This window comes from Anomalospiza imberbis, chromosome 3 (genome assembly GCF_031753505.1).
Source record: "Anomalospiza imberbis isolate Cuckoo-Finch-1a 21T00152 chromosome 3, ASM3175350v1, whole genome shotgun sequence".
In the NCBI taxonomy this organism is placed as follows: domain Eukaryota; kingdom Metazoa; phylum Chordata; class Aves; order Passeriformes; family Viduidae; genus Anomalospiza; species Anomalospiza imberbis.
In genome coordinates, this window is record NC_089683.1 from 9,760,171 (window position 1) to 9,785,298 (window position 25,128).

At 39.3% G+C, this 25,128-nt stretch overlaps 1 protein-coding gene across 2 annotated transcripts in view; it reads left to right on the forward strand.

Moving 5' to 3' along the window:
• The first annotated feature begins 611 nt into the window (after positions 1-611).
• LDAH (lipid droplet associated hydrolase) overlaps positions 612-25,128 on the forward strand; it is a 113,529-nt gene continuing 89,012 nt past the window's right edge. The window contains exons 1-2 of one of the 2 annotated variants that reach the window (XM_068183357.1): positions 612-770; positions 14,226-14,384. In XM_068183357.1, the coding sequence (XP_068039458.1) occupies positions 14,231-14,384 (154 nt within the window). In that variant the 5' untranslated portion in view covers positions 612-770; positions 14,226-14,230. Of the gene's footprint in view, positions 771-2,114; positions 2,132-14,225; positions 14,385-25,128 lie in introns of those variants that run through there. The other variant, XM_068183358.1, reaches the window with a different exon arrangement.

Sequence of the window (25,128 nt, forward strand, 5' to 3'; positions counted from 1 at the left end):
GTGGTTTCTTCTGCCATGCCTACAGTGAGAGGACCAGAGGAAATGGCCTTAAACAGACTTTTAGGAAAGAAGATCACTGTTAGAGTGGTCAGGCATTGGATTAGGCTACCCAGGGAAGTGATGGAGTCACCATTGTAGGGGGTGTTTAAGAGGTGTCTGGATCTGGTGCCAGGTTGATGTGGTTTAGTGGTTTTGGGGTTGCAGCGGCAGCACTAGGCTGATGGTTGGCTCGGAGGATTCAGCCTTGGTGATTCTACAATTCTAGCCTTCAAACATACTGAAGGGTAAGCCTGCACTTCACTATCCCTTTCTCTGCCATTTTTTAGGCACTCCAGCTCATTTTGCTCTTTCAAAACTACCTATTCTTTTTCTCCTTTGCCAGAATTCCCGAAAAACCGTGACCTGTGAGAAAGAGTGAATGACAGGCAGAAGGAAACCCCCAAAACGCGCGTCCCGGGACGACCTCCCCTCTTGCTCCTGCCATTCCCAAGCGGCTGGCAGGCGCCTAAGGCCGGGCGAGCAGGGCTGGGTAGGAAGGGCTGGGTGGAAGGCCGGTCCCCTCCCTCAGATGGGTCGCAGCCGCCGCCCTCACAGCGCGGGCGGCGGGCGGCGGGCGGCGGGAGGCGGGTCGGGCCCGCCCTCAGCGCGCCCCGCGGCCCCGGCGGAAGGAGCGGCCCGGCCCCTCCTCGCCGGCTGCTTCCGCCCGGTGTCGGCAGAGACAGCGCCGGCCGCCGCCTTGCCGGGAGCCGGGGAGCCTGCCAGCGGGGAAGGTAAGTGCCGCAGCGGCCGTGCCCTGCCCTCCTCTGCCCCTGTGCCGGCTCCGAGAGCCACCCCGAGCCCGCGGGCGGTCACCCCCCGCCGCCGTGCGGGGCTGACCCGCAGCCTCGCCCAGCAGGGAGGAGCCGCCAGCCCGGCTGTGTCGGGTGTCAGGTCTGTAACAGACCCGTTCCAACGAATACCGCTGGTGATCTCTAGGCGTGCGCTTGAGGATGGACTGACACATCCCATGCAGAAAGAAGCGCTTCGTGCTTGCTCCCTTGACTTGTTTTGTCATGGAGGAGACTTCATGAAACGAGTCCTAAGTGGTGTCTCTTTTTCCAGAAAATAACTGAGGTGATGCTATTTGTGGTGTTTTTTCTCTGTTTTAGCGCTTGTTCCTGTGAAGCATCTCTCAGAGCTGAGTGATGCTTGTTATCTTGGTGGCGTGTTATAAAACAAGAAACGAAGGAAAAGTCTGTGACCTGAAGGGCCTATAAATAGGAAAAGAGGAAAATAAGATTATACATTCTTAACAGCTAGAAGTTAGATGAGATTTTTTTAAGTGGAAAGAGACGTAAGTTAGTTGCGGAGGTACTGGTTTGGAAAAGCAGGGAGTCCTGCAGGCTCACACCCTCTTTCGGGAACCTGCTGTCTGTCAGGTTTGCTGTCACTGCTGGTCCCAGGGCATCATCACTGTCAGCACCCACCTTCACGCCTGTAGTTACTACACAAGAGAAGAGGTGCTTGTGCCAGACAGGGTGAGCAGCAGGTTCTGGAAGCAAGAAAATGCTGGAATGGAAATGTGTGGTGAAAGAAATTAGGAAAAAGATGAAGAGCTATTTGAGGCATCACAGTTGTTGAGAGCTTTCTTAGTGATAAGTTTTTTGTTGCATTGCAAAAATGAAGAAACAGCTTATTTTCTTGCAACTTAACTGTAATAATGAAGCCTTGAATGGCTTGAATGATGCAGAATGTTATTTTTTTTAGGTGTTGTATACTCCTGGCCCTCTGGGACTTTATGGTGCCCAGTTAAGGTCTGAGAGTCCATCCAGATGGGCCTGTGTCAGAATCTGGATATAAATCCGTATTCTGTGTGCCTCAGAGACTAGAAGCCTTCAATTACTAATTGTGATTATTGCAGCTTCCTATTTTCTTGTGACACTTGCTTATGATGTCAAAGAGGGAAGTGGTCATACGTTTACAGACCTGGGTAAGCGACGACACTAAGATTTTATACTTTCCATCATGGAATTACTACAAGGTTTATATCAAAGCAGTTGAAGTTAGTGATTTCTTATTAATCTTGGACAGTAACCTAAGCCAATGCCTGTGAAAAAAAGGCAAGCATGTCTTCTTTACCTAGTCCCCCTCTGTGAGTATCCACTCAACTTGCAATAAAGTGCAGTCCAGGAACTTTCTGGAATAGATGTGCTGAGGTCTTAAAGAGCCACTGCGGATTTCTCCATCAACTCATCCTTGCTTTGACCCATAGTTAGCTCTAGTTTTCCAAACATCCAGCCTCAAGTAGTTCTGTGGGTCAAAAATCCACTAACTCACTAACATCTGTTGGTTTTCGACACGCTTTCTGCTACCTCTGCATAGCATTGTCTGTTTTGTTTGATTCACAAGGGCAATTACGATAAATTGTATATGTGTAATGGTAAAACAAATTTTCCAATATGACTGGCCAAGCCAAAGAACTTATCAGTAAATTTGACAAGATTTACCCTACAGCTTCCTAATTGCACTGTTTTCAGTGCTGTTTTTTGTTTGTTTTTAATTGATAACTTTGATTTCTTTTAAATTAATATTTATTTTTCCATTCTTGTGGTGTGTTATAATGAGGGCACCTTATCTGGAAAAAGGGGTGATCCTGATTTTGGATGATGTCTCGGTTATTTTTATTGAGTAGTAGAATCATAATTTCAAGGTTTCAGCTTTAAAGCATGCTACGTATGTATTTGTACAGAAAACATGCTTACAGGATATGAAGAACAGGTAATTTTCACTTACTTATTTCAGGCATGCTCTTAATAGCTATGTGGCTGTGTTTTTTCTGCTCCTGACAAACTGCTGTGTAGACACTAAATTCCCAGTGAAATGTTTGACAACACTGGATTCCAGCTTACATGTTGAATGATGACATTTAGATGTCTTGTGAGGCTTGTAAACATGTTACACTAAATTATTCTGGTAAAAAATATTCATAATAGGAAAAAAAAAAGTGTAATATGAAATGTCTGAGCTTAAAGAACAATTAGGTGTGAAACAAATGGAAGTTTTCACACTGAATACAAGCCTGACTACATAGTCACTGGTGAAATGAATGAGAACTACTTGTTTAGTTCGCTGGGGTTGCACAACCACCTCATGTAGTGTGACAGCACCTTGTTACCAAATGTTAGGTAATCCTGATGTGCCAGAACAATGTCTAACCAGTGATGCTACAACTTCAGGTTTGGCAGGGTTTCTTTCATCATTACCCTTGTTTCTTTCTTCAGTATCTTTGCTTCCTCCTGCTGCTACTATGCTGCCTTGATTCTTTCCTTTTTCCATCTCATCTCTGGCTTCTATTTATATTCTGTTACCACTGTCCTTTGTTTAGACCAATTCTTTGTTCAAATCTATAGTTAAAAAAGAAAAAACCACTGTGATCAAACTTTTTGCAGAGTCTGACTCCTCAAATTTTACCTCCTGAAAGAAATTGTAGCACCAATTTGGAACGAGTATCAGATGATAACTGGATTCTTATTTGAAGCTGTGATGAGCATAGGCTTTATGTATTCAAAGTCACGAGTTACCAGGATTTAGCAGAGTTATCTTGATGGGAGGAGCTGGGCCCTTGTGCAAAATGCTGTAATCGAGTAACTTCAGGGGTTACTGGTGCGATGAGGAACAAGCTGCGGTTTTCCCAGCACGGTGATTTGTCTTTGGATCCTCTTGTGACTAGAACTGTAGGTCTGCCTGTTAGAGCACTGGCATGTGCAGGCCTTCTTGAAGCACTGGTTGTAGAGAAACCTTCTAGCTCCTGCACCACTGTGTCCAGCCTGGCTGTTCAGTTCCCTGTCCTGCCCACCTGATGAGCAGAACCAGTGCTTCTTACTGGGAAGGACTCGGACTCCAGGCCTCACATCAGTAGTACAGACAATGAAATTGCTGTAGCGACTCAGAAAGGGATCTAATACTGATGTTACTCATGTCTCCTGATCATTGCTTCTCCTGCTTGACTTCTATGTCCTTTGCACAGAGCTCCATGCAGTCTGCTTCAGTTTTCATGTCTCTGCTTGCAGTGCCTTCCTAACCTGTTTAGGTGAGTGGATGAGTATCAGAATGTACAGCTGCTGCAGGAAACATGAGGAGGTGGAAAGCAGCAAGCACAGGTTGAGGGGTAACTGGAGAATGCAGCTGTGACTAGGAAGTTGATCTACTGTGAGTCCATGGGATTTTGACTAATTCTTTTATGTCCTCATTAGAAAGCAAGAAAACCAGCAGCAGCTGGAGAGCTAAGCTGAAGGTGGGATAAACAGTTGATGTAAGAATATATGCAAGTTGAAATAATAAAACAGGAAGAAAAAGATGTTTTGCATTTGGAGCATATTTTAGGTCAAAGGAGAATAACTAACATGGAAATATAGAAGAAACAAAGAAATAAGGGATAGTTTCATGGGGAGATTTATGCTGAACAGCATAGGGAAGGATGGGGGAAGCCAAATCAAGGGCAGTGTGATGCTAATTGTACTTGTGGACTTTTTTTTTAAATTTGATGTCGGCTTCTTGCTAGTATTCTTTATGCTCTTTGAACTTTGCATTACTTGACAAGATAAAAGAAAGAATAGTGCTCTCAATGAAGTAGTGAATCTTATTCTGATAGGAGATGGAAAAGAAGTTACTGAGCATAAAGTGAAATAGATTTGCTTTTTTCTCCTTTTGCCTGTTATTATTGCTGGTGAAAGATGGACGTTTCTTCAAATGCTTAACTTCTGGGAGCTGTGGTTTAAGGGAATATGTAGGTTGCTGTTACTTTAAATTGTTGCATTTTTATGTTTCATGGAATGTTGGGCAGATTACCTGTATTACTTAAACATCTGTCCAATAGAAATGTGACACCTGTAGTTCTTTTGATGTAGGGGAAAAATAAGAGTATAGAACACCAGGCTGACGAGCCAAATAGTTTTTTGGTGTTTTTCTTTTGAAAAGTCCTCATTTTCCCTAGGGATAGTAGGAACCACATGGTAAAGAAGTATAATCTTTGTTTATTGAGCAAGTGGTTTTTTCCCAAATTCTTAGACCACAAGCAGGCTTGTATATGTTTCCTCTTCCTCAGTGCTATTTTCAGTTTTTTTCTTGTCCATGTGTCCTTGATAACCTATTCCTTCACTCTTTTTCTTTTTTTTGCAGCATATTTTGATACTTCTCTCTCTCCTTTGAAGCAATACCCTGTGAAAGGCCATGTCTTCTTCCCCATAATTCACATAACTGTTCACTTTTGAGCATGCTTTTGTTTGTGAGGTGATTTGTGCTGAAGTTTAGAGACCAGGGATGTTTCTTCTCTCTGTATCCAAACATAAGCATGATGGGTTCTTGTTCATGAAGAATAACATTTCCACCTCTAACTTCAGCCAAGTTTTAACCCAGTCTGCAGTCGTGGTGTTACATTTCAGTTTTGCCCACTGCCTCCGAAAATACTGATGTTCAACATAATTCTAATAAACAAATTGCATACTTTGCAAACTTTACTGTATTTGTGACAATTTTCTCATGCTATCCACTCCAAAGTGATTTATTCTCCCTTTGACTTTCTAATGCAATGGGCAGCTGGGAAAGTTTATTTGCAAGATTCTCTTGACATGAGTCTGCTCTGTCTTTGAAACTTATTGGTCAGAAGAGACCTGGCATAGATTTTTTTTTTTCCCCTGGAAACCTTTCTTACCATGTAGACATTGTACTTCAGCAGCAGCTTTTTATGTTCTTTTATGTAGATACTCTATTTGACTGAGGTTTTGCTAACATTGCAGTTTAGTCTCAGAATATAAAGTATGTTTATTATACCTTCATGTTATTCATGCCTACCACCTTCTGTTTATTCCCCCGTAGGATTTCAGTTTAAAAAGCCCCATTTTCTCTTTGGATCCAGTACTTTAATGCAGTATTTGGAAGGAAAGCAGTCTTTGAAAGTTACTTTATTTCACCAGTAAATTTCAGTAGTGTGTACAAATGAACAGCTTTTTCTTCCTTTGAGACTAAAAGGTTTCCCAAAATCCTACTTTCTGTTCTGGAAAATGCTTCATATTACACCAAATGAAGCCATCCTATTTGCTTTCATTCAAATGAAACCACCATGACTTCTTTGAGTAGATGTGTTTCTTTGAGCAACAGCTTTCTTTTTAGGTCATGGACATTCTTAGTTTTATCATCAGGCCTGTGTACTGACTGGGAAATTTGAATTTGCTGGGAGAATAGTTACCACTTTCTTGTAATCTGTGGGATTCCCAACCTTAATTATGCTCATGAAGTTACTTTAAGAAAAAACAAACCAAGACAAAAAACTTGTACTTGTTTGGGGTCATTTTCATGTTGGTAGCTCTCAACAGTTCACAAAGAGTTTGCTTTTGAAAAAGTGAAAGTTACCATCTTGGTGTGATTAAATAGAGTAGCAAGACATGATATGTAGGACCTCTTCCATTGTATCCTGAAATGTCTTTCATAAAACGTACTCCAATTTTAGAAAGTCATGTCTTTCTCCTTTTGGATGCATTTGTGGTGTCTGGTATTGTGTGAAACCTCAGGGACCCTTGGCCACACCAGGGTAACTTCTCGGGGTTTCCTCTAAGTTCGCTCTGAGTCCAGTGCTCTGTGTTTAACCAAGAGTTAAACTGCAATGGCAAATGAAGGAGCTTTGATCTAGCTGATAACAAAGGACATGGACTCTGCTCTTGGAGCACTGGGCAAGTATAACTGGGATTTTGTGACCTTTGTTAAGCTGGAGGTCTGTGATTGCCAAAGGAGAAAGAGACTAGGCATCAAAATTGGAGCATTGTTGCCGGAGCTGTAGTGAAACTGAGCTGTAGTATCTGCTTGCCGACTGTTAAGTGCTGTAGACCGCCAGTTGATGCTTTCAGAGGTGTGGCTGCTTTCACAAAGGTTTAATAAAGGTTAATAAGTGTACCTGATCCCCATGGAAGTCTTTAATTTGCTTTCTTACCTTCTTGAGAGTAGCGAGGAAGTCAAGGCCAAGAGTACTGTAGTAGTTCCATAATGATAATTAACAGAAGATCTTTTTTTTTTTTTTAAAGTCAGTACATCCTGAACTTCTCAATGCTAGAACTCACAGTGACATATAAAGATTGGTTAAAAGTTGTGGTGGGCCTTCCTAATCCATTTCCCCAGGGTTTGATCATCTTATCTGTTGAATAATTTTGTGCCAGACTAATGTATCATTGTGGGATCTGAAAATGTTTTCTGATTTCTTGATTCCATAACTCCAAAACTCTTTCAAATCATTTATTTCAGAGCAAAGCACCTGTTTGGAATAACATAGCTGGGGAACCCATCTGTTCTTTATTTGAGTCCTCAAATGGATCTTTCCAAGCTAACAATTTTTTGATTTGTGAGTCCTGTCCTGCTTTGATGAATAGCTGTCTCAATAATTGTTTTATAATGTTTGGCTGTGACATGTGCACCTTGTCTGACACAAAATGGATTCCCAGAAGCTATTTTCCCTGCATCCCTAACATAGGGACTGTGCTTGGTCATTGCTTGGTCATTGCTACAATATTATTAATGATAATACCATGTTACAAGGTCTTGCAGGTAGATCTAGTTCTTAAAACTAGGTTTCTCCCTCCTTAGGTCTTTTCACAGTCCCCCATGTGTTGTCTTTGAACAAGTTTCAGACTTGAGAAGTGATACCAGTTTTCATTCTGCACTTCAGCTTTTTATCATTACAACCCTAAACATGAGTAAGCTGTGCCCCATTTCCACATGTGTCACTGATATTTTTGTACAATCATCAGTGAAATTCTCCCAGCAGTTTTACTCCTTGAGGGAGTGGCATGGGGGAATGACACAGGAACAAAACAAATTGAAGGCATAGTATTGTTAGCTCATCAAATTATTATTAAAACAAGGCTTCCTAATTAGTTTACTGGTTTTAGAGGAAAGCAGTGTTATTTTGTATAGCTACATTGCTTTGTTTGATGTGTCTGTAGTGTTAATTTTTTAGCTTTGTTCATTTTTACAAATAATGCCTAACAGTTTTTATTTACTAATTCAGAGCTAGTGTGAAAGGGACTCGTATATGACTTTGACAGGGAATTGTGCTGGAAAGTACAATGAAGAAATGTTTCAATTTTATGTGCTACTGGCTGCTGCTGCTTTTCTTACACAGAATTGGTCAAGATTTGTGACTGATGTCACAACAGCTTGCAGAGTCTTTGGCCTGTGTTTATTGTTTTCCCTGAGAAAATCTGGCATCCATTGTTTGTTGTTTGTCCAGATAAATCTTTGGTGAGATCTGGGCATCGTGTGTCATGTTGTACCTCATCTCTCACATCATGAAATCCCCACTTCCCTTGTTCCTCTTTGCAGTTTTCTTACCAGGTCGGTCTGTCCCTTTCTAGTTCCTAGCTATGAGCATGTAGGTTCCAGTCTGCAGATCAAAGAGCTTACGTCGGGTCTGGATGGTTCTCCTGTGGGAATAATGAAGAAGTTGTCAGAGCCTTAGTGTAGAAGGCAGCTGAAGGAATCTTGTTATTTTTCTAGTTATTCTTTTACATTCTAGTGTTGAATTCAGTCACATAAAATCACCTATTAGGGTAGGGTTTCTTTTTTATTTAACCTGGTACAGCTAATCAATAGAATACATCGACTTCAGTTTCCTGTATTTTTGGAGGACTGGTCTAGTTTAGATTCATTTTCTGTCACCTAAATACTTAGTTATTGTCATGGATTGTGTTCATGAAACTGTGCATTTACTAAGGTACTAGAAAACTTGTTTGAGATCCTTGTTGTACCTCATGCTTTATTTTTTCTGCTGTTTTAGGGCCATAAGAATTGTAAACTGTTGAATTGTGGAAAACTGTGGAGAAAGCTTAGTACATCTTTCTGTTGAGATCAAAATTACCATTTCGTCCACCTGAGTCTTAAAAACCTTCAAGAAAAATTCCGCTGCCTTCCTAGCGATCATCCATTGCCTTCTTAGCAGGTAGTTTTTTATGATACCTTTGAATGTCAAGACACAACTTGTGGCTGTTACCTCTTGTTTTACCATCTTCCATTGCAAAGAAAGCTTTGGCTATGCTGCTTTTGCAGGTCTCCTTCAAATGGCTCTAGGTTGCTATTTGGTTAAAGCATGGGAGACTTAAAAGCACCTTCATAAAACTTTTCCTCTAGCCTAGTTATTTACTTGACCCTCCCAAGTTTCCTTGTGTTCGTGATGTGGTGGGATTGAACAGAGCTGGGCTCAGTGTTGGAGGTGTGTTTCTGATGAACATCCTCAGTTTTACAGGCTCCAGTATTGACCCAAGATTACTTGACAGCTGGCAGACAGTAGTTGATTATCTTTTAAGCTTGTTCAGTTACTTTTCAAACTATGCAAGTCAGTTTATCCAGTCTGCATTTCCTTGGCCTAGAAAGGAGAATGCAGAGGGAGACAGTGCCAAAATTCTTAATAAGGCAGTGTGCATATTTACATATTTTATTTCAGTGTGCATTTACTTATTTTCTTTCATTCTTGTAGTCAGGTATTTTCAAATTGAGGGCAGTTGCATTCCTTGAGCATGGTTTGCTTGTGGCAGACTGGTCTCTTGTTCTGATTAGCATCTCTTCCTTTATGTGATCAGAGGAACTTACACGATACACGCTTCTATGATTTTTCCTGTGGAGTCAGCTGAGCCAGGTCTACCTATAGAGCCTTGGGTGCTCTTTCTTGTCTCTTCTGCTGGAAAATGGCTTTGATTTTAAATATCTTTTCATCCTTAACCATCAAGACCGCCACTGATTTACAGTGGGTTTTGATAATCAGCATCCGTGCAATTGGCACTTTATGGTGTATCTAGTCCAGTCTCATGAATTTACATGCTTTATATGTTTTCCTAACTTTGTAGGTTATCCCTAAGATGTAGTCCAGGTCCTTTCTCAAAAAGGTCAAAGCAGGTCAGGTTGCTGAAAGCATTATCTAGTTGGAGATTGTCCTGCCTTTCAGGGCAACTTGCATTATTTGATAGTCCTAATTGTGCATGTGGGGGAAACCTTCGTTAGAATTTCCTTCACTGCAACTTTTGACTGTTTCTCCTTGTCCTTTGGACATACATCACATGCTTCAGCATCCATATAATCTAATTGGCTTTCTCTAGGATATTGATGTCTTGCTTGTCTGAGGAGTCCAAAACTGGACACGGTTCTCCAGATGCAGTCTTTCCAATGCCAAGCAGTGGAAGATAAAACCATTCCAAGATTTCAGGCTATTCCTTGTGCAGTCTTGTATACACTTGAGCTTGATGGTTATAGGGACTCATTACTGACTCATTTTCAGCTTGCTAATCATTTGTGTCTTTTTTGGAAAGCCTCTTCCTAGCTTTTAAGCCCCCAGCCTGTGTTGCTGCACTGGATTGCTGAACTCTTGGTGCGGAACTTTCTATTTGCTCTTGGCTTTCATGTAGTTCCCACCTTTCCAGCCTGTCAGGGTCCATTTGGATAGCAGCCCTGCCCTCCAGTGTTTCAGTTGGTTTGTCTTCCTCCCCCTGACATTTTGCAGGACCCTTCTGAGAGTGGCTCCTGTCCTGTGTGCAGGTGTTCAGTGGAGACATTGGACATTATTGCCCAATACTCATTCTTGAAAGACATTGCTGGTACATTAATGGTTGTTTCATGTTCTTGGGTACAACCTTGAGTGGGATTTTTTATTTTTTTATATAACTTTCTGTGAACTGAGGTGAGGTTGACTGGCCTAGAGCTCCCTGGACACTCTTAACATGGGCATGGTGGTTGCTTTTTTTGCAGTTTCCAGACATGTTTTCCAATAATAGAATTGTTAAGGTTGAAAAAGAGCTCTAAGGTCATCAAGTCTGACTGTTAACCCAGCACTTCCATGTTCATCACTAAACCGTGTCTTCAAGGGCCACATCTACACATTTTTTAACACTTCCAGGAATTCCACCACTCTCCTGGGTAGCTTTTTCCAATGTCATTGTGACTTACCAGAAAAGTTAGAGAGTGGCCTCATAGTAGCCTTGGCCATGTACACCTTGGGGTGTGTCTCTCATGATTTTGTGGAAAATCATGTCATTTATGTCAAATCTGCTGCAGTGGTCCTTTCTCCTTTATTTTGGTTTCACCATTGTTTTATGCAAGTTACCTTTGCCCTTGTGGTTACCATTGCATCTTTCACTACAGCATCATGCTTCAGAATAGGTACACCAACCTGTTTGCCTTGGCTTGTGATTGAATAGTTTCTATGCCAGATATCAGTTTACTTACTCTGATTACATTGCATGGTGCTAGTCTGAGTTTGTGATAACTCTTTTATTGAACACTCTAAATGTCTATCAAATTTTGTTATTTCCAAGTTATCTTTGAAATAAAATGTCAAGTCCAAGTAATAGTGTGGGATGGAGCGGTTAAAATATGTTATCAGGAAAGAGGCATAAATAATTAGCCCGATGCTTGCAAAGTTCACTTAGCTTTACTATCAGCATTTTACTTTGGGGTCAGTTGAACCAAAGATGATAAGAATTGGTCCTATGGCAGAGGTAATCTGCCCTTTTTGGATAACTCTGTTTCCAGATATTCCGTTCTGAAAAAATGACCATAGGTGGCTTCTGGATCAGTGGGGAGACACTGAAATACATGTGTTGGTTTGCAGGTGCACTTGTATGTCTTCATATGTTTTTACTATAATCTTTGGTAACCAGAAGAGGATTTTTCTAATCTGGAGGTAGCAACCACGAAACTGATCCCACGATTATTCCCCTAATCAGTTCATCTATTGACACCTAAAGCTTTGTATCCTGTAATAGGAGTTTGTTTTCTGGTCAACACCTACACTAAGGGTGTGTTAATCTAGAGCTAAAGCCCTGTGAATCAAAACCCATATTTCGATATTCTGACAGAAATTTTGATACTAGATTAAGCACTCTTGACAGAATCTGAATTTCTTGTAATACTTTTCTTGCATTTGGTTAGAGAATTTATGTGCAGGGGTTGCAGAGAAGGAAGAAAATACTGCTTGGGATTTAATGAGGTCTGATTTCCTAGCTAGATGCATCTCTTTGAGTCTTGTTACTTTTCTCGGTGATAACTTGTGAAACTCCCACCAGTCAAGTTTGTCCTTCTGTCTCCTCAACATTCTTGGAGTTGCTGTGGCACAAACTGTGCTCTCTCTGTGTGCTCATCTCTCAAAACCTCTGCCTGTTAAATCTATTTGGAAATAGATAGACCATCTTACGATATTTCTAGAGGAAATGCAGGCAATTTGAGCCAAAGATAGATGCCTGTAATAGAATTACTGTTCTTCGAAGCTTCATTTAGGAAGGAGGAGGGAGATCCAGAGGTATTTTTGGCTATTACTGATTTCATCTTGAAACAGGACTGAATAGTATTCTGGGAGAATATCCACTATCTTTTCCCTGTTTTTCTCTTGTGTCCATTTTTATTACCAAAGGCCATAAAGTCACAAATTAAAAACCTGACAATAAATAAATAAAAATCCCTCAGATACAACATAGAGCTAGTACAAAGAAGCCATTTGGGATTGTCTCAGGCAGTTTTTCAGATAACCATTTCTTGTCTAGTGTAAAATCTTCTTTTCAGGTACTGCAATCCTGTGTGTTTTTGAGATTTGAAGTTAAAGACTGGACCAAAGCTAAAACAACAGGTCTGTGTGAACCTGAAAATCCTCCCACACCAGTCCAAAATGTATTGTTGAGTTTTCTGCTCTCATTACTTAAATTCTGACCTTAATGTTGCAAATGCTTCTTTTGAATGAAGAGTTGTCAGTGGGATTTCCATTTAGATTTGCTGTGTGAAATCAATTCATAATGAAAGTATGCAACAGATTTTATTGGTTCATGATCAGAAACTTTGTCCAAAACCTACTTTCTTGGGTAAGAACTAGTCAATTTTGCTTCTTGGATTCTAAACACCTCAGAAAAGGGGTGACAGTTTATGTTCACTGTGGTTGTTGATGTAACTGGATTTCTTTATTGAAACTGTTCTTGGCTTCTTTTGACTTTAAATAATGAAGAAATACAAGCAGGGGTAATGCATTAAAAATGTACCTCTTTACAGTTTGGCAAAATTGACTTTACTTACATTTCAGTCACTACAAATTAGATAATAACATGGCAAACAATGAAGTAGTAAAGGTGTTTGCATTATCATTAAAAGAACTTCTTTTTGCGGGTGCGGGGGTGAAATGGGCAGATGGGGGTACAAGGTTTCATCCAGAGAATTGTGCTGCTATTTACAGTATTAAAGAACACTTCTCCCTTCCCTCCAGAAGTGTTTTCTATTTGTACTAGATTCAGTTTTTTTCAAGGTGGTACTTGTTAGTTCAAAACAAAACATTTTCTGTCTTTTCTGTATTGATTGTTCTTTACCTTAACCTTTCAAAACCCCAGATTAAAACACGGGAAAGTAAGGAAATGTTGTTTCTTCACATGTATTTTTCTAATGTTGTCAAGTGTCATTACTTAAAATTTCAGTCAGATCTGTTCCTTTTAAGTTGTGTAGCACTGAGAATTTTTCAGTGACTATTAGTGAGGGTAGTGCCCCCCACTTAATAGTGCAGCAGACCTTGCAGATCTTTCAGGCTTTGGTTTACATGCCTGAAATTTCACAAACTGACTAAGAAATAGAACTTGTGTTCTTTTTCACTAAGCAAAAATAGTTGAAAGGCTTAATGTTATTTTTAACTATGCTTTTGATGGTTAAAGATCATAGTATTATGCTGCAATATCCACTTTTATTATGAGGCGCACAGAACTTGGAAAGACATTCATGCACTAGTTCTGGTTTTTTTGGTATTTTTTCATTTGTTTGCCTTCAAGCAGATTAATCTGCTTCAGATTAATCTTTTCAGTAGACAGTATGAACAAGAAATTGAAAATTATTTGCCTTTAAGGTAGAATAGAGCTTATTGTCCAGTTTATTGTGGTAAGCACATTTACAACAGTTTATCATTGTGTATTTCTGTGACAGAAACTGAAAGATGCTTTCTCTCATATAGTAGCAACATGTATCACCTTCTACAGCCCCTTCAAACATCAAAGACTGAACTGGGCCTCAGATTACTGGATATGACAGCTGTTGTGGGTGGGATGGTTTGGCTGTTTTTTTTGTTTGTTTGTTTGTTTTTTGTTTTTTTTTTTTTTTTTTTTTTTGCAGTTATTCTTGGGCAAGGCATAATAGCAAAGAGACAACTCTGTAAGTATTGACCTGTTGTAACAGTATCTTATTCTGCTCAACAGCAAACATGAAGTCGGGGTCAGAAGAGCCAGTCCCCTTACATGAAGAATTTATCTACTGTTGTGGAGCTGCTACCCATGTCTTAAAGTGTGGGCCCTGGAAAGATCTCTCAAAAGATGAAAGTAAAAATCTACCCAGGCTCTTGTTCATGATTATTCCTGGTAAGGGTCTTTTTTTTTGTTTAAGTCTAGAAGTTTGTTGATTGAAAGAGGTATGTCCAGTTTCATTTTCAAAAATCTCACTATGTAATTGGTAGATTTTGGCTCATGCACATGGCCAAAAAATCAATAATATTGCAGTGGTGAAATTTCTTTGTTACATTCGATTGCTACCGCTACCTTTATTTTTAACAGTGCCAGAAGGCAGCACTTAGAAATTAGGATGTCTTACTCATTTTCTTCGTGGTGGTGGTTTGCTGAGAGCATTGTGGGGTTTTGTTTGTTTTCATTGCTCTTCTTCCATTTATCTCTTGCACCTTGAAGTGTTATTGCAATGTCAGCTGTGTGCCAACTGACAGATGAAAGTTACAGTATTTGAGGAAAAATTCTAGATCCAGTTGTTTCTTTAAGTTGGTTGTTTTTAATAGTAAAGGTTTTTTAACTTAGATTTTTGCACATGAATTTTTATGCTGACCTTCTTGAACTCAGTGAGTATTGTACAGTTCTTCATTATATTTAAATGTGGCTGTCTTAAAATGAGAGCTCTCAACTTGCATTTGTCATATGTTAAAATTATTGGAGAAGTCCTAATTTCGTTGAAGTCTACAAATGAGCTGTAGGAATTCTGTCTTTAGCAAAAGTAGATCTTGAACCCACTCAAGAACAGATACTGTGACTCTTTCACCACCTTACAGTTTGCAGATTTCTAATGCTTTCTATTGTTTATTTGAATGTACTGGATACTGTTGTTATTTCTCCTAGAATGAGTGGTGCAAATAATGACTTTTCTGAGTATCCACAACTTTGGTTCACTGTTAGTGTTCCTAGTTGCTGTTTATGGGACTGTGTGTGGCTTGGTCTTTACTTAGTGGTAAATGAGAATACAGGTGCATTTTTTCCGGGTTTTTTTTCAAGGTTTTGGAAGATCCATGGAATATTTGATGTTAGTTTCCTTGGGCACAGTGATTTTATGCCTTTGCCTCCAGGAGCTGAATAGTAACTTTTTAAGCAGTGACAGTGAAGTTTAAATTCTTTTCTTAACTGAAAAGAAGAAGCCTTCTATGAGTACATCTTGTTCCTGTTTTGTGGGGAATAACCTTTTAAATCAAATACCCTATACAGTATCTCTTTAGTACCTCTCTGGAGGTACAAGCCTGATTTCATGCTTTTCAATTGCTGCTTTCTCTCAGTTGAGGTATTTGATATGGAACAGCTAAGTTTAGAATTTCTTTTTCCCCCATGTTCTGGAGTTTTCACCTGTCTTCAGACTGATGCCTTCTATTTGGGGTGATAGTAGAGGCTGTAACAAAGATAAATCTGTAAAGCTAGATTATATCAGTAGAAAGATATATAGGGGAAGAGCAAAAAAGTCAAACATTAGCATCCAAGGCTTGGTACCTCTACTAGGCATGTAATTTATTCTGTTCAAAATGTACCAAGTCACATACATTGCATGGTCTCCATATTAATAATAGAAAACTTGTAATGCAAGAAAATGTAGTGGCAGGGCTACATGGAGCTGATTTTCTGCAGAAAAGTTCTGTGAAGACTCCTTAATAACATCTTAACTAGACAGATGTTCAGAAACAGACATCAATGAAATACTCAATGTGCTTCTGTCATGGTCTTCAGGCTTTTGCAAGCAGGTGATTTATTGTTTTGTTCTTATTTCAGAATTATGTTGGTAACAAGCTGGAAGTTCTCTCACTGCGAAAACAATTTAAAACCTCAGCAACTGCTATAATGCTATCTTCACTTTAAGTGCCCAAATTCAGTAGTGAATTAAGTTACCCAAGCTTCTTGCTGTGGCTGGCAGGGAGCTAAGTGGGACCTGGCATAACAAAGTGCAGTTTTGCTTCTCATAAAACAAATGGTGGAGTTTTTTGCTACTGTTATATGCCTAATTTTTAGCCTTCAAGGGAAGGCTTATCTGCCAGTGCAAAAAACACAGCCTTAGGAGAGATCTGGACATTTGGGTCATCTGGCGACGTGTTCATGTACCTAAACAGTCAGGATTAGATAGCATTCCCCTTGTGCTTTTGTAACTTCCTGAGTATGAAAAGTGGAGCCCTTCTGGAGTCCAGCAATTTTCACACTTGAAAGGCATGTATCCATGGTTGAGATTCATTATGGAATGTGGGAAAGAGGGGCAGAAGGACAGCTTGGTACACAAGTCAAGGAAAGCAATATCCAGACAAGGGCAGCTCTGACTTTAAAAAAGAGAGCATGTACAGCCAAGTGTTGAGTGATCTGAACTGAAGGTGATTAGTCCTGCTGCATGTGTTACTCTGTTCTGTGCATTGAACTGCTCTGGTACATACTTTTCCAGTCCTAATGAGATTCAGGCATATGATTTTCTTAACACATAGTCAAACCAAACAGAGTTGTGGGTGGGTATTGAAAAAGATGACAAAATTCTTGGCTTCTGCTGGAATCTAATTGTTGCAAGAGATTTGAGAATAAATCCTGTATATTTATTTTCATTTTGTGTTTTAATCAGGTTACTTCAGAACAGGGAGGATTCCTCTCAGGTCCAACTTAGCTTTCTCCCTCTCTGCACTTCAAAAAAAAAACAAAAAAACAAAAACAAAAAAAAAAAAAAAAAAAAAAAAAAAAAAAAAAAAAAAACCTCCAAAACATTCTTCTACTCTGAAATCAATGACTTAAAATGAAGCAGGATTCTGTCTCCTGAGAACTGATAACTCACTGTGCTTGAAGCAGTTGAAAAACAGAATATGCAGCAGGGTTTAATATCATTTCACTGCAACAGGCTAATGTTTTTTTTGTTAGTGGCAGAGTGAGTGAACTTACAATTTTAATAAAGCTTTGCTGTATTAATAGAAATGTTTAATACACACTTTGTTTCATAGCATTTCTTCTTGTGTCCACAAAACCGCTGAATAGGAGTAATAATGTGTTTTACTAAAGTAATTACTGTGTAGAAGGTCAAATCTTTCCTCAGTCCAGAATATATGTGTATACTTGTTTGACTTTCTTAATATGAATTCTTTTCTATTAAAATTGATGAGATTTACTCATTAGAATAACATTAAATGTGTACAGTTGAAGGATCAGGTACATGATTTTCTCATTAGATTTACTCATTAGAATAACATTAAATGTGTACAGTTGAAGGATCAGGTACATGATTTTCTGGATATGTAGGTGTTATGGAAAGGACAGGAATTGCTGTTTTTCCTCTTGTGTCCTAAAGGACTGTTTTTGCTTTTACAGTGTTTGTTTAGTGTAAAATTAGCAGTGAAATACAAAATCTGCTACAGCAATATTTAACATTGCTTGTGTTCATTGAAAACCATAATCCACAAAGTGTAATGGAATTTTTTTTCTGTTTTAATAGTATCTGTCTATTTGTGCCTGTGTATTTATGAAACATTTAGCCTTGTAAATAAATACTCTACAAAATTTAAAACCACTGTGCTGTTTATCATGACATTTTGCTTTTCATCAAAGTTTTTCCTGCATTTCATTGCAGGAGTACATTGGGATACCTTTGTTTCAGGCTTCCTAATTTGTGTTACCATTGCTGTAAACAAGGCAATTTTGCAATTTACAATCTTGTACTTGGGAAGCATATATAAGGTAAATTATATATTTTTTGTGGTAAATCATGTTACACAAGTTTCATTCATTAATATACAGAAATAATTTCAGAATCTGGTTCTCTGGCCTGCATTCAGAATACTCCCTATGCTTTGCCAAGTTTCTTGATCTGCCTGTTTGCAGTTGAATCACTGCTGTTTTTTTGGATCATGTTGCTGTTTACCAACTCATGCTGTCACTTGGTGATGTTTAAGGGCTATGAGGACTTAGACACTTTTTTCAAGTATAAAGGTATTTCTTCTGAGCTAATCCTCTGAGTCAAGAATTGCTTATGCACAACAGAAATTGCATATTTGGATTCTCATCTCCTAGGAGTAGGTAGATGTACTTACATCAACAACACTCTTTCACTTGAAGACTACTGAACTATTTTTCAGCAATGAAAACAGTGCAAACAATTTTTCTGGATTATGACAAGTCTTTAGTATATTCTCTCTTGAGATGAGAGTTCCTGTTAGTTTTAAAATCTTTACATTTTTTACTGTAACCTAGGGACTCCAAAAAGCTTTCTATACATTATCTACCTTTGTCTTCACCTGCTGTTTTACTTAAGTCATCACCCTCAACACTTGCATAAGGAAAGTTATAATAAGAATCACTGTGTTATAATACTTCTCAATAAAACTAATTGTATAGCCCTGAAGCTTAGTTTCTTTGTATTTTGTTTCTTTGGTTCCCACCAAACCAGCTGTTTAAAAGTTATTAATTTTTCACTCTGCTCAGCGGTTACTGGAATGAATTGTTCTTCAGAGGGTCTATTTTCACCATCGAGACCAAGGGGTAAAATAATCAATTTCCTCATTCAGCAAACTGTGTAGAGCATCTTTAATTCTCTTCAGTTTGGTTTTAGAATGGGCGTTGGTTTATACAAAATTTATGTGACTAAATGCCCTTGTTGGTACAAAATGTTCTTATTATAACTTTGTCTGCAACAACTGAATTGGATCTAGTAATGACCCTCAATATCAGATGAGCCTGCATTATGTCGCTTCTGGCAACCTTAGCCAGGCTATAATCTGGAATCCTGTATGGAATCTTGGCACCTCATGTGGATGGTTCAGACTGTTTATGTGAAGCAAAATCTGATTTTGGAGTCAAGACCATGGAGTTAGTCAGGGGAAGCTACTTTATCTTTTCAGACACTACTTTCCAAGTCAGCAACCAGTCTCCTCCCCCAGAAAACAGCAGTGTTCACGACTTGCCTTTGAAATGCAGCTGGAGGAAAGGGAATGTTGCTGGCAATGGCCAGACATATTAAGAGGAAAATAGATTTCTTACCTCCTGGGCAAGGGGAGTTCTGAGTTCTGGGTCATTTATGTTTTGTGCCTAAAGTCACTGACTGAGCTCTAGCAGCAATTCTGTGAAGGAAGTTGAGAACCTGTTCTGTCTGAATGCATTAGGCAGTTTTTCCTCTTTCTAGTTTTGTGGTTGGTTGTTCTTACTTGGGTTTTTTTGGAAAGAATAGTACCAGAGCATCATCCAGGAAAAAAAGACTGTACCCATGTGTTCTTTCCAGTTTTGTCACTATCATCAGTATTATGAGAGCTCTTATGAAGTTTGGTTTGGTTTGTAAGTTTTTGTTGTTGTTGTTGTTGTTGTTGTTGTTGTTTGGGTTTTTTGTTTGTTTTTTTGTTTGTTTGGGGTTTTTTTTGTTTGTTTGTTTCCTTTTTCTTGGCAGTTTGTTGGGGGTTTTTTGGTTTTTTTTTGAGGTGGGGAGAGGTGGGGTGTGGTCAAACTGAGTCCATGGCATTACACCTGGTTCAGAAAGGGACTCTAAGGCCCAATTTCATAAAGCCTGATTAAACAACTAATTCAGATGTTGAAGGAAGGAGCATAAATTTCTGTGTAGTTTGTAGAACCAGTAGGTAGGGATGGCACTGCCATGAGCATTTCTGCCTACAGAGGGGTTAGGTGGTTGCCCTGAGATGTGAAATCTCCATCTGGGGAGATAATCAAAACTTGAGTGTGTCTGCAGCCTGCTCTGACTCTGCATGAGCAGGGAGGAGCTGGGCTCAGAGATCTTAGATGATCCCTTCCAAATTCAGTGATCCTGCAAATGTGACCCCTGAACTGGCCATCCAGGCTCCTTCTCCATGTGTGGATTCTAGTCTTGGTTGATATTGGGATACTTTCAAAAGGTACTAAAGTCTATGGATAATCATAGATAAATCTTAAGAATTCTTAAGAATTGGTCGTCCTTTCAAAAGCTGTAGTTTGCCTTCACAGCTGTACTGAACAGTGAAAACCTTAAAAATGAAACTGGGTTTGTTAATTGTTGGGAACCAAATAGAATTAAAAATTGATAAGGAATGAAGCATGCTACTTATATACAGTATAAGCAGAGTATGCCAGAAGAGGGAGCTGTTCTAAAGATCAGGAAAAAAAAATTAGCGTGTTTTGGCAAAGTTATTGCTAAAATAGCCAGATATAACATACTACAGGCTTCAGGCTGTCCTCTGAAAGCACAGGTAAGCATCTCTACTGTATTCTTATCAGAAAAAAAAATAGTTGTTTTATAGGACCGTGTGACAGTGATTAACCAGTTATGTTAGTTGCTGAGGGTCATACAAATGCCTTTTATTTGCGTTAGGAGGAGTGAGATAAAACAAGTCAAATTAGAGCAGAGAATATAAGATTGGGAGTGCTAAGGCTTCTGTTACCACCTTTCCTTTGGGTTCCTTCTCAGTATATGGCCAATCATCCTCACAAATTGTGTCCCAAAGTACCAAAAAAATCTTCGTTCACATTTACAGTATTTGTAATCATACAATAACCTAAGCTTCTAGTCTAGCATTCGCTTACGATCAGCTAACACCAAGTAAATAAATTAACATAGAAGCACAGCTGCATAGAATGAGACAACAAATACTTCCTCTCTGGAGTGTTTAAATCATTGACAAGCTCCATGGGCAGCTCCACTCTTACTCACTGTGAAAATTTCTTGTGCCAGGGCAGGTGTCACCTTCCAGTGTACAGCAGTAAATACCCAAAGGACATTAAGGAAAATAACTAAGCACATAAAAGTACTTCTGGTCTTTTTTAAAGGAATCATTCATTTAATTTTGGATTTTTGGGGTTGAATTAAGTAATGCTTCTACATGCAATGAGAATTTTTAGGTGAAATTCTGGAAGTGTAACTACATTATGTTGAAAAAAGCTCCAGAGGTCCCCTGTTCATACACTAACTTACACTTTTCTTAGTCCTGTATCACATATTTCTGATGTGAGCTGAGGTTGTTTCTTATGTGGATATTTTCCATCATATTAACATTGTGTTTTGTGTGCTTATCTTTACCTACCTCTACTAGTGTAAGGTACAAAGTTTCATAAGTCCTATTGTCTTTCCTCATTTTGATCATACCATCCCAAAGAGGTGGTTGCTTTTGTTCTCCATCCTCAGCTGAGACAATAGAGCAGATAAAAAGGAAATATTAGGTGTTCAGAAGTGGAAATGTTGTTATTTAACACATCTGGTCCAGGGAATCAACTCAAAAATTTTGTTTTATTGGAGTCTTGGCTCTCTTGACAAGGCATGTGGAGGGTTATGGAGCTCAGAATGGCATCTAGTCCAGCTGGCACACTTGAGTCACATGTGGCTGATCAGCAGGAACCAAAAAAAGTCTGAGTTCTGCATTTGATTTGTGTCCTTATTATATGCTGTTCATATCCAAACAGCTGAGCAGAATTTGTTCTGTGTGTGCACAGATACTCTATTTAGGAATGATTTCTCTTTTACATTTCATCTTAGCAGCAGCATTCACCTATTCTGTGGTATTTGCAGTGCGTGAAATTAAACTTAGTTCTGCAGATACTATACTTGACTGGATTATTTACTGTTAAACATTGTTCTTTACTGTGTGGAGAGGATCACCAGGCAGCAACTGAATGAACAAGAGGACACAGTCTCAAGCTGCGTCAAGGGAAATATAGGTTGGATATTAGGAAAAAGTTTTTTACAGAAAGGGTGATAAAAGTACTAGAATGGACTGCCTGAGGAGGTGGTGGAATCACCATCCCTGGATGTGTTTAAAAAAAGACCGCATGGGGCACTCAATGCCATGATCTAGCTGAGGTGCTAAGGCATGGGTTGGACTCGATGATCTTGAAGATCTCTTCCAACCCAGACATTCTGTGAATTCTGTAAAAAAAAAAAAATCCCTGACAACCTTCAGTGTTTTCCTTCAGAGAGGAAGAGAAATGCTGTGCTCTTTTATTGTGGCCTCACCTGCAGCATAGGGATTGAAGCAACCAGTTGATTTTTGAATGTATTATTTGCCTGCTGGGCTGCTCATTGCACTGGCTCAGAGATAACTACCTGGTGTTCCTAAAATTTTCAAGAGTCTTTCCCTGTATTCCACCTCCCTGTATTATGGCCTTACATGATCAGCATAACATAATCAGAGTTTTCCTGGAAAGTCTGTACCATTACCATCTTTTATTAGCAGGTAACACTTAAGCAATTGAACCTGTCTTTAGATGTGGGTGGCTAGTGAAGAGACTAGCCATTCATATAGCTCTTGCCTTCACACAGTTGTTAGAACCATGAAGTTAGGTATAAAGCAGATGTTCCTGAATGTAAAGTAGTGTGGAAGTTAGAAACTTTTTGTAGAGTGTTCAATTAAGGCTCACCAGACAATGGAAATCCAAGAGATTAGTGCTTGGAGCACTTAAAAAACTTCCTAAGGCCATTATTTTGCAATTCAAAATGTTTGTCAACAATACTGGCATAAGGTATTCCTTTTCCCACCATGGTGTGCCATTCCACCCCTCAGTTATGCCAGAACAATACTTTCAGAGATCGTGCTGTGAATTAAATAAATACATACATTTATTTCTGGGGTCTTTTTCCAGCTGGAACAGTTCCCTGTTTGGATTCACAGCAGGGCCCCCCCAGAGTTGTGCCAGTGTAATTCAGGGGCTGGTGAGCCATGGTAGGAGGGTGGGAATGATAGTCAGGGGGGAAGGTGGGAGTTCCTTCAGCTGGATTTGTCACAGAACTTTCTGTTGTTAAATTATGGTGTCAGTCCACAGCACTCAGCACATACATGAGTCCACATGTTCTGAGACTTTGGCAGGAGCGCTGCCCCACCAGCCTCTCCAGGTGGTAGTGATTCGCTGAGAATGCCTCTCCCTTGAGGCTTCGGCTTTTGTTTCCACTGCAGCTCCAGCTGAAGCTGCTAGCTCTTTGCATTTGACCTTGAGTTCTCAGATTCTGACGTTGAGAATTTGTATTTTACATCGCGATTAACCTATTTCTTTTTTTCTGAGTAAAAAAATTTGCTTTCCTACTCTCCCGTAACTGGTATGTGGGATGAAAAAGTCATCACTGAGAACAGACTACACTGTAGAGTTGAAAGTTTGTGCAGCATAACAATCCAGGTAGAAGTACATAGAGTAAGATAAAATGTTTTTCCCTTTCCCTGTGACTGGTCTTCTTATCAGCAGGTACGGAAGTAAGAGCACAGTTTTTTATTTCAGTGAGAAATAAGCACTGCAAAACAGTTTTTATTCTTATGCTTGTATGGGGTGTGTCACTATATTTTGTGTATTTGCACTTTGCACAAGAGCAAAAGCATACGCACAAACATACACAAACCAAGAAACAACGCACCCATATCTACCTGATATTTCCAAAGCTACTCCTCCCAACTTTTCTAGCCATTTCTTTATCTCCAGCGCAAATATTCATGACAAATACAAGATCAGCCTTGTTTCCTCAGGTGGTCGTGAATGTAAGGTACTGTAACCTGGAGTTTGTGCATAAAAATTAAAGTATTACTAGCCACTGATTATTTGGTTTGTTTCTTATTTATAAAATGTGAATAAATATCAAATGACCCTCCCCTTTACTTACTGAGGTAAATAGTTTGACTTCCTGAGGACATTATTTGTAGCAGATAATACTAATTTGTCTGTACCTATTTGATTTTTGCTTTCACTCCACATAAAACTTTGAATATGTTGGTGAATTTTCCCCAGTTTTTTTCTGAGACATAGTAGATGCCAAAGGATACTAAAATAAAAGCTTGGCTAGAAGACATGCATGCTGGTAGAGTATCCCCTTAAGGAAAGGTGTGTATTCTATCCCACATTATATATTAAAAAATTCAGTTCTTAGGACATTGTTCTTCACTATTTCTGCTGCTTATGGACTACTTGTTTGTGACTAATATTTTAAAATATGCTGACAGTTGAGCTTTGTTTACTGGGTCAGCCCACAAGCTTCCATTGTCTTTAGAACAGAAAAAAACATAGTCTTTCATTAAAAATAAAAACTTCCTCATGCAGAGAGGAGACTGTATGTCAGGTCTAGGCTTGAAATATGCCATTTTTGTTGAATTTCCCAGTGCTCCACAAGTATCTCTGATGGGGGCTTGGCACAGTAGAGCTTGTTAAGTTTGAGAAGGCAGAGTAATGACAGGATGGTTGAACATCCAGCTGTGTTTGACAGTATTTCCCTCCACTAAATCTGGGTGGCAGATGGGACTTACTGAAGTGACTTACTGAAATTTCTCAATCCACAGGCTTCTTTTGGTGTCCTCTCCCTACTAATGAGGCGTTTTCAGCATGGATCCTTCCTGCCTGGCTGTGTGAGCAGCATCAGGGGAGGAAGTGATCCCTCTCCTGCAGCATGCAGTGGCTTGAGTTGGCCAGAGTTACGGAAAAGTTGTGTTCTAGAGTATTTTTCTTGATTTGAAAATTTTGAAAAGGATCTGTTTCTCTTCATGGGATGAATGAATCAGGAGGGAAGAAGAAATTGCTTGGTGAAGGCCCTACCTATGAAGGAAATCCAGTGTTTCCATGTGCATCATATACAAACAAAGCATTTAAAATGTTTAAAGGTACAGCAGCAGTGTACAGTGTACTTCCTTTCTGGGAGCTGATACCAGAAATACCTGAGCTACTATGAATTTGCCTTGATATTAAATATCTTGACTTAGTTGTATCTGACAAGAATGAAAAATAAAAATCCTCTTTCAGATTCTAGTTAACATGGTCTTATTTCTATCCAATATTAACTCTTATGCATCACTGAGTCTGTAATAGAAACAAATATGACCTATTATGTTCAATATCTGGATTATGGAAAACAGTATGAGCAGAAACTCAGTCATAACTCTTGCTC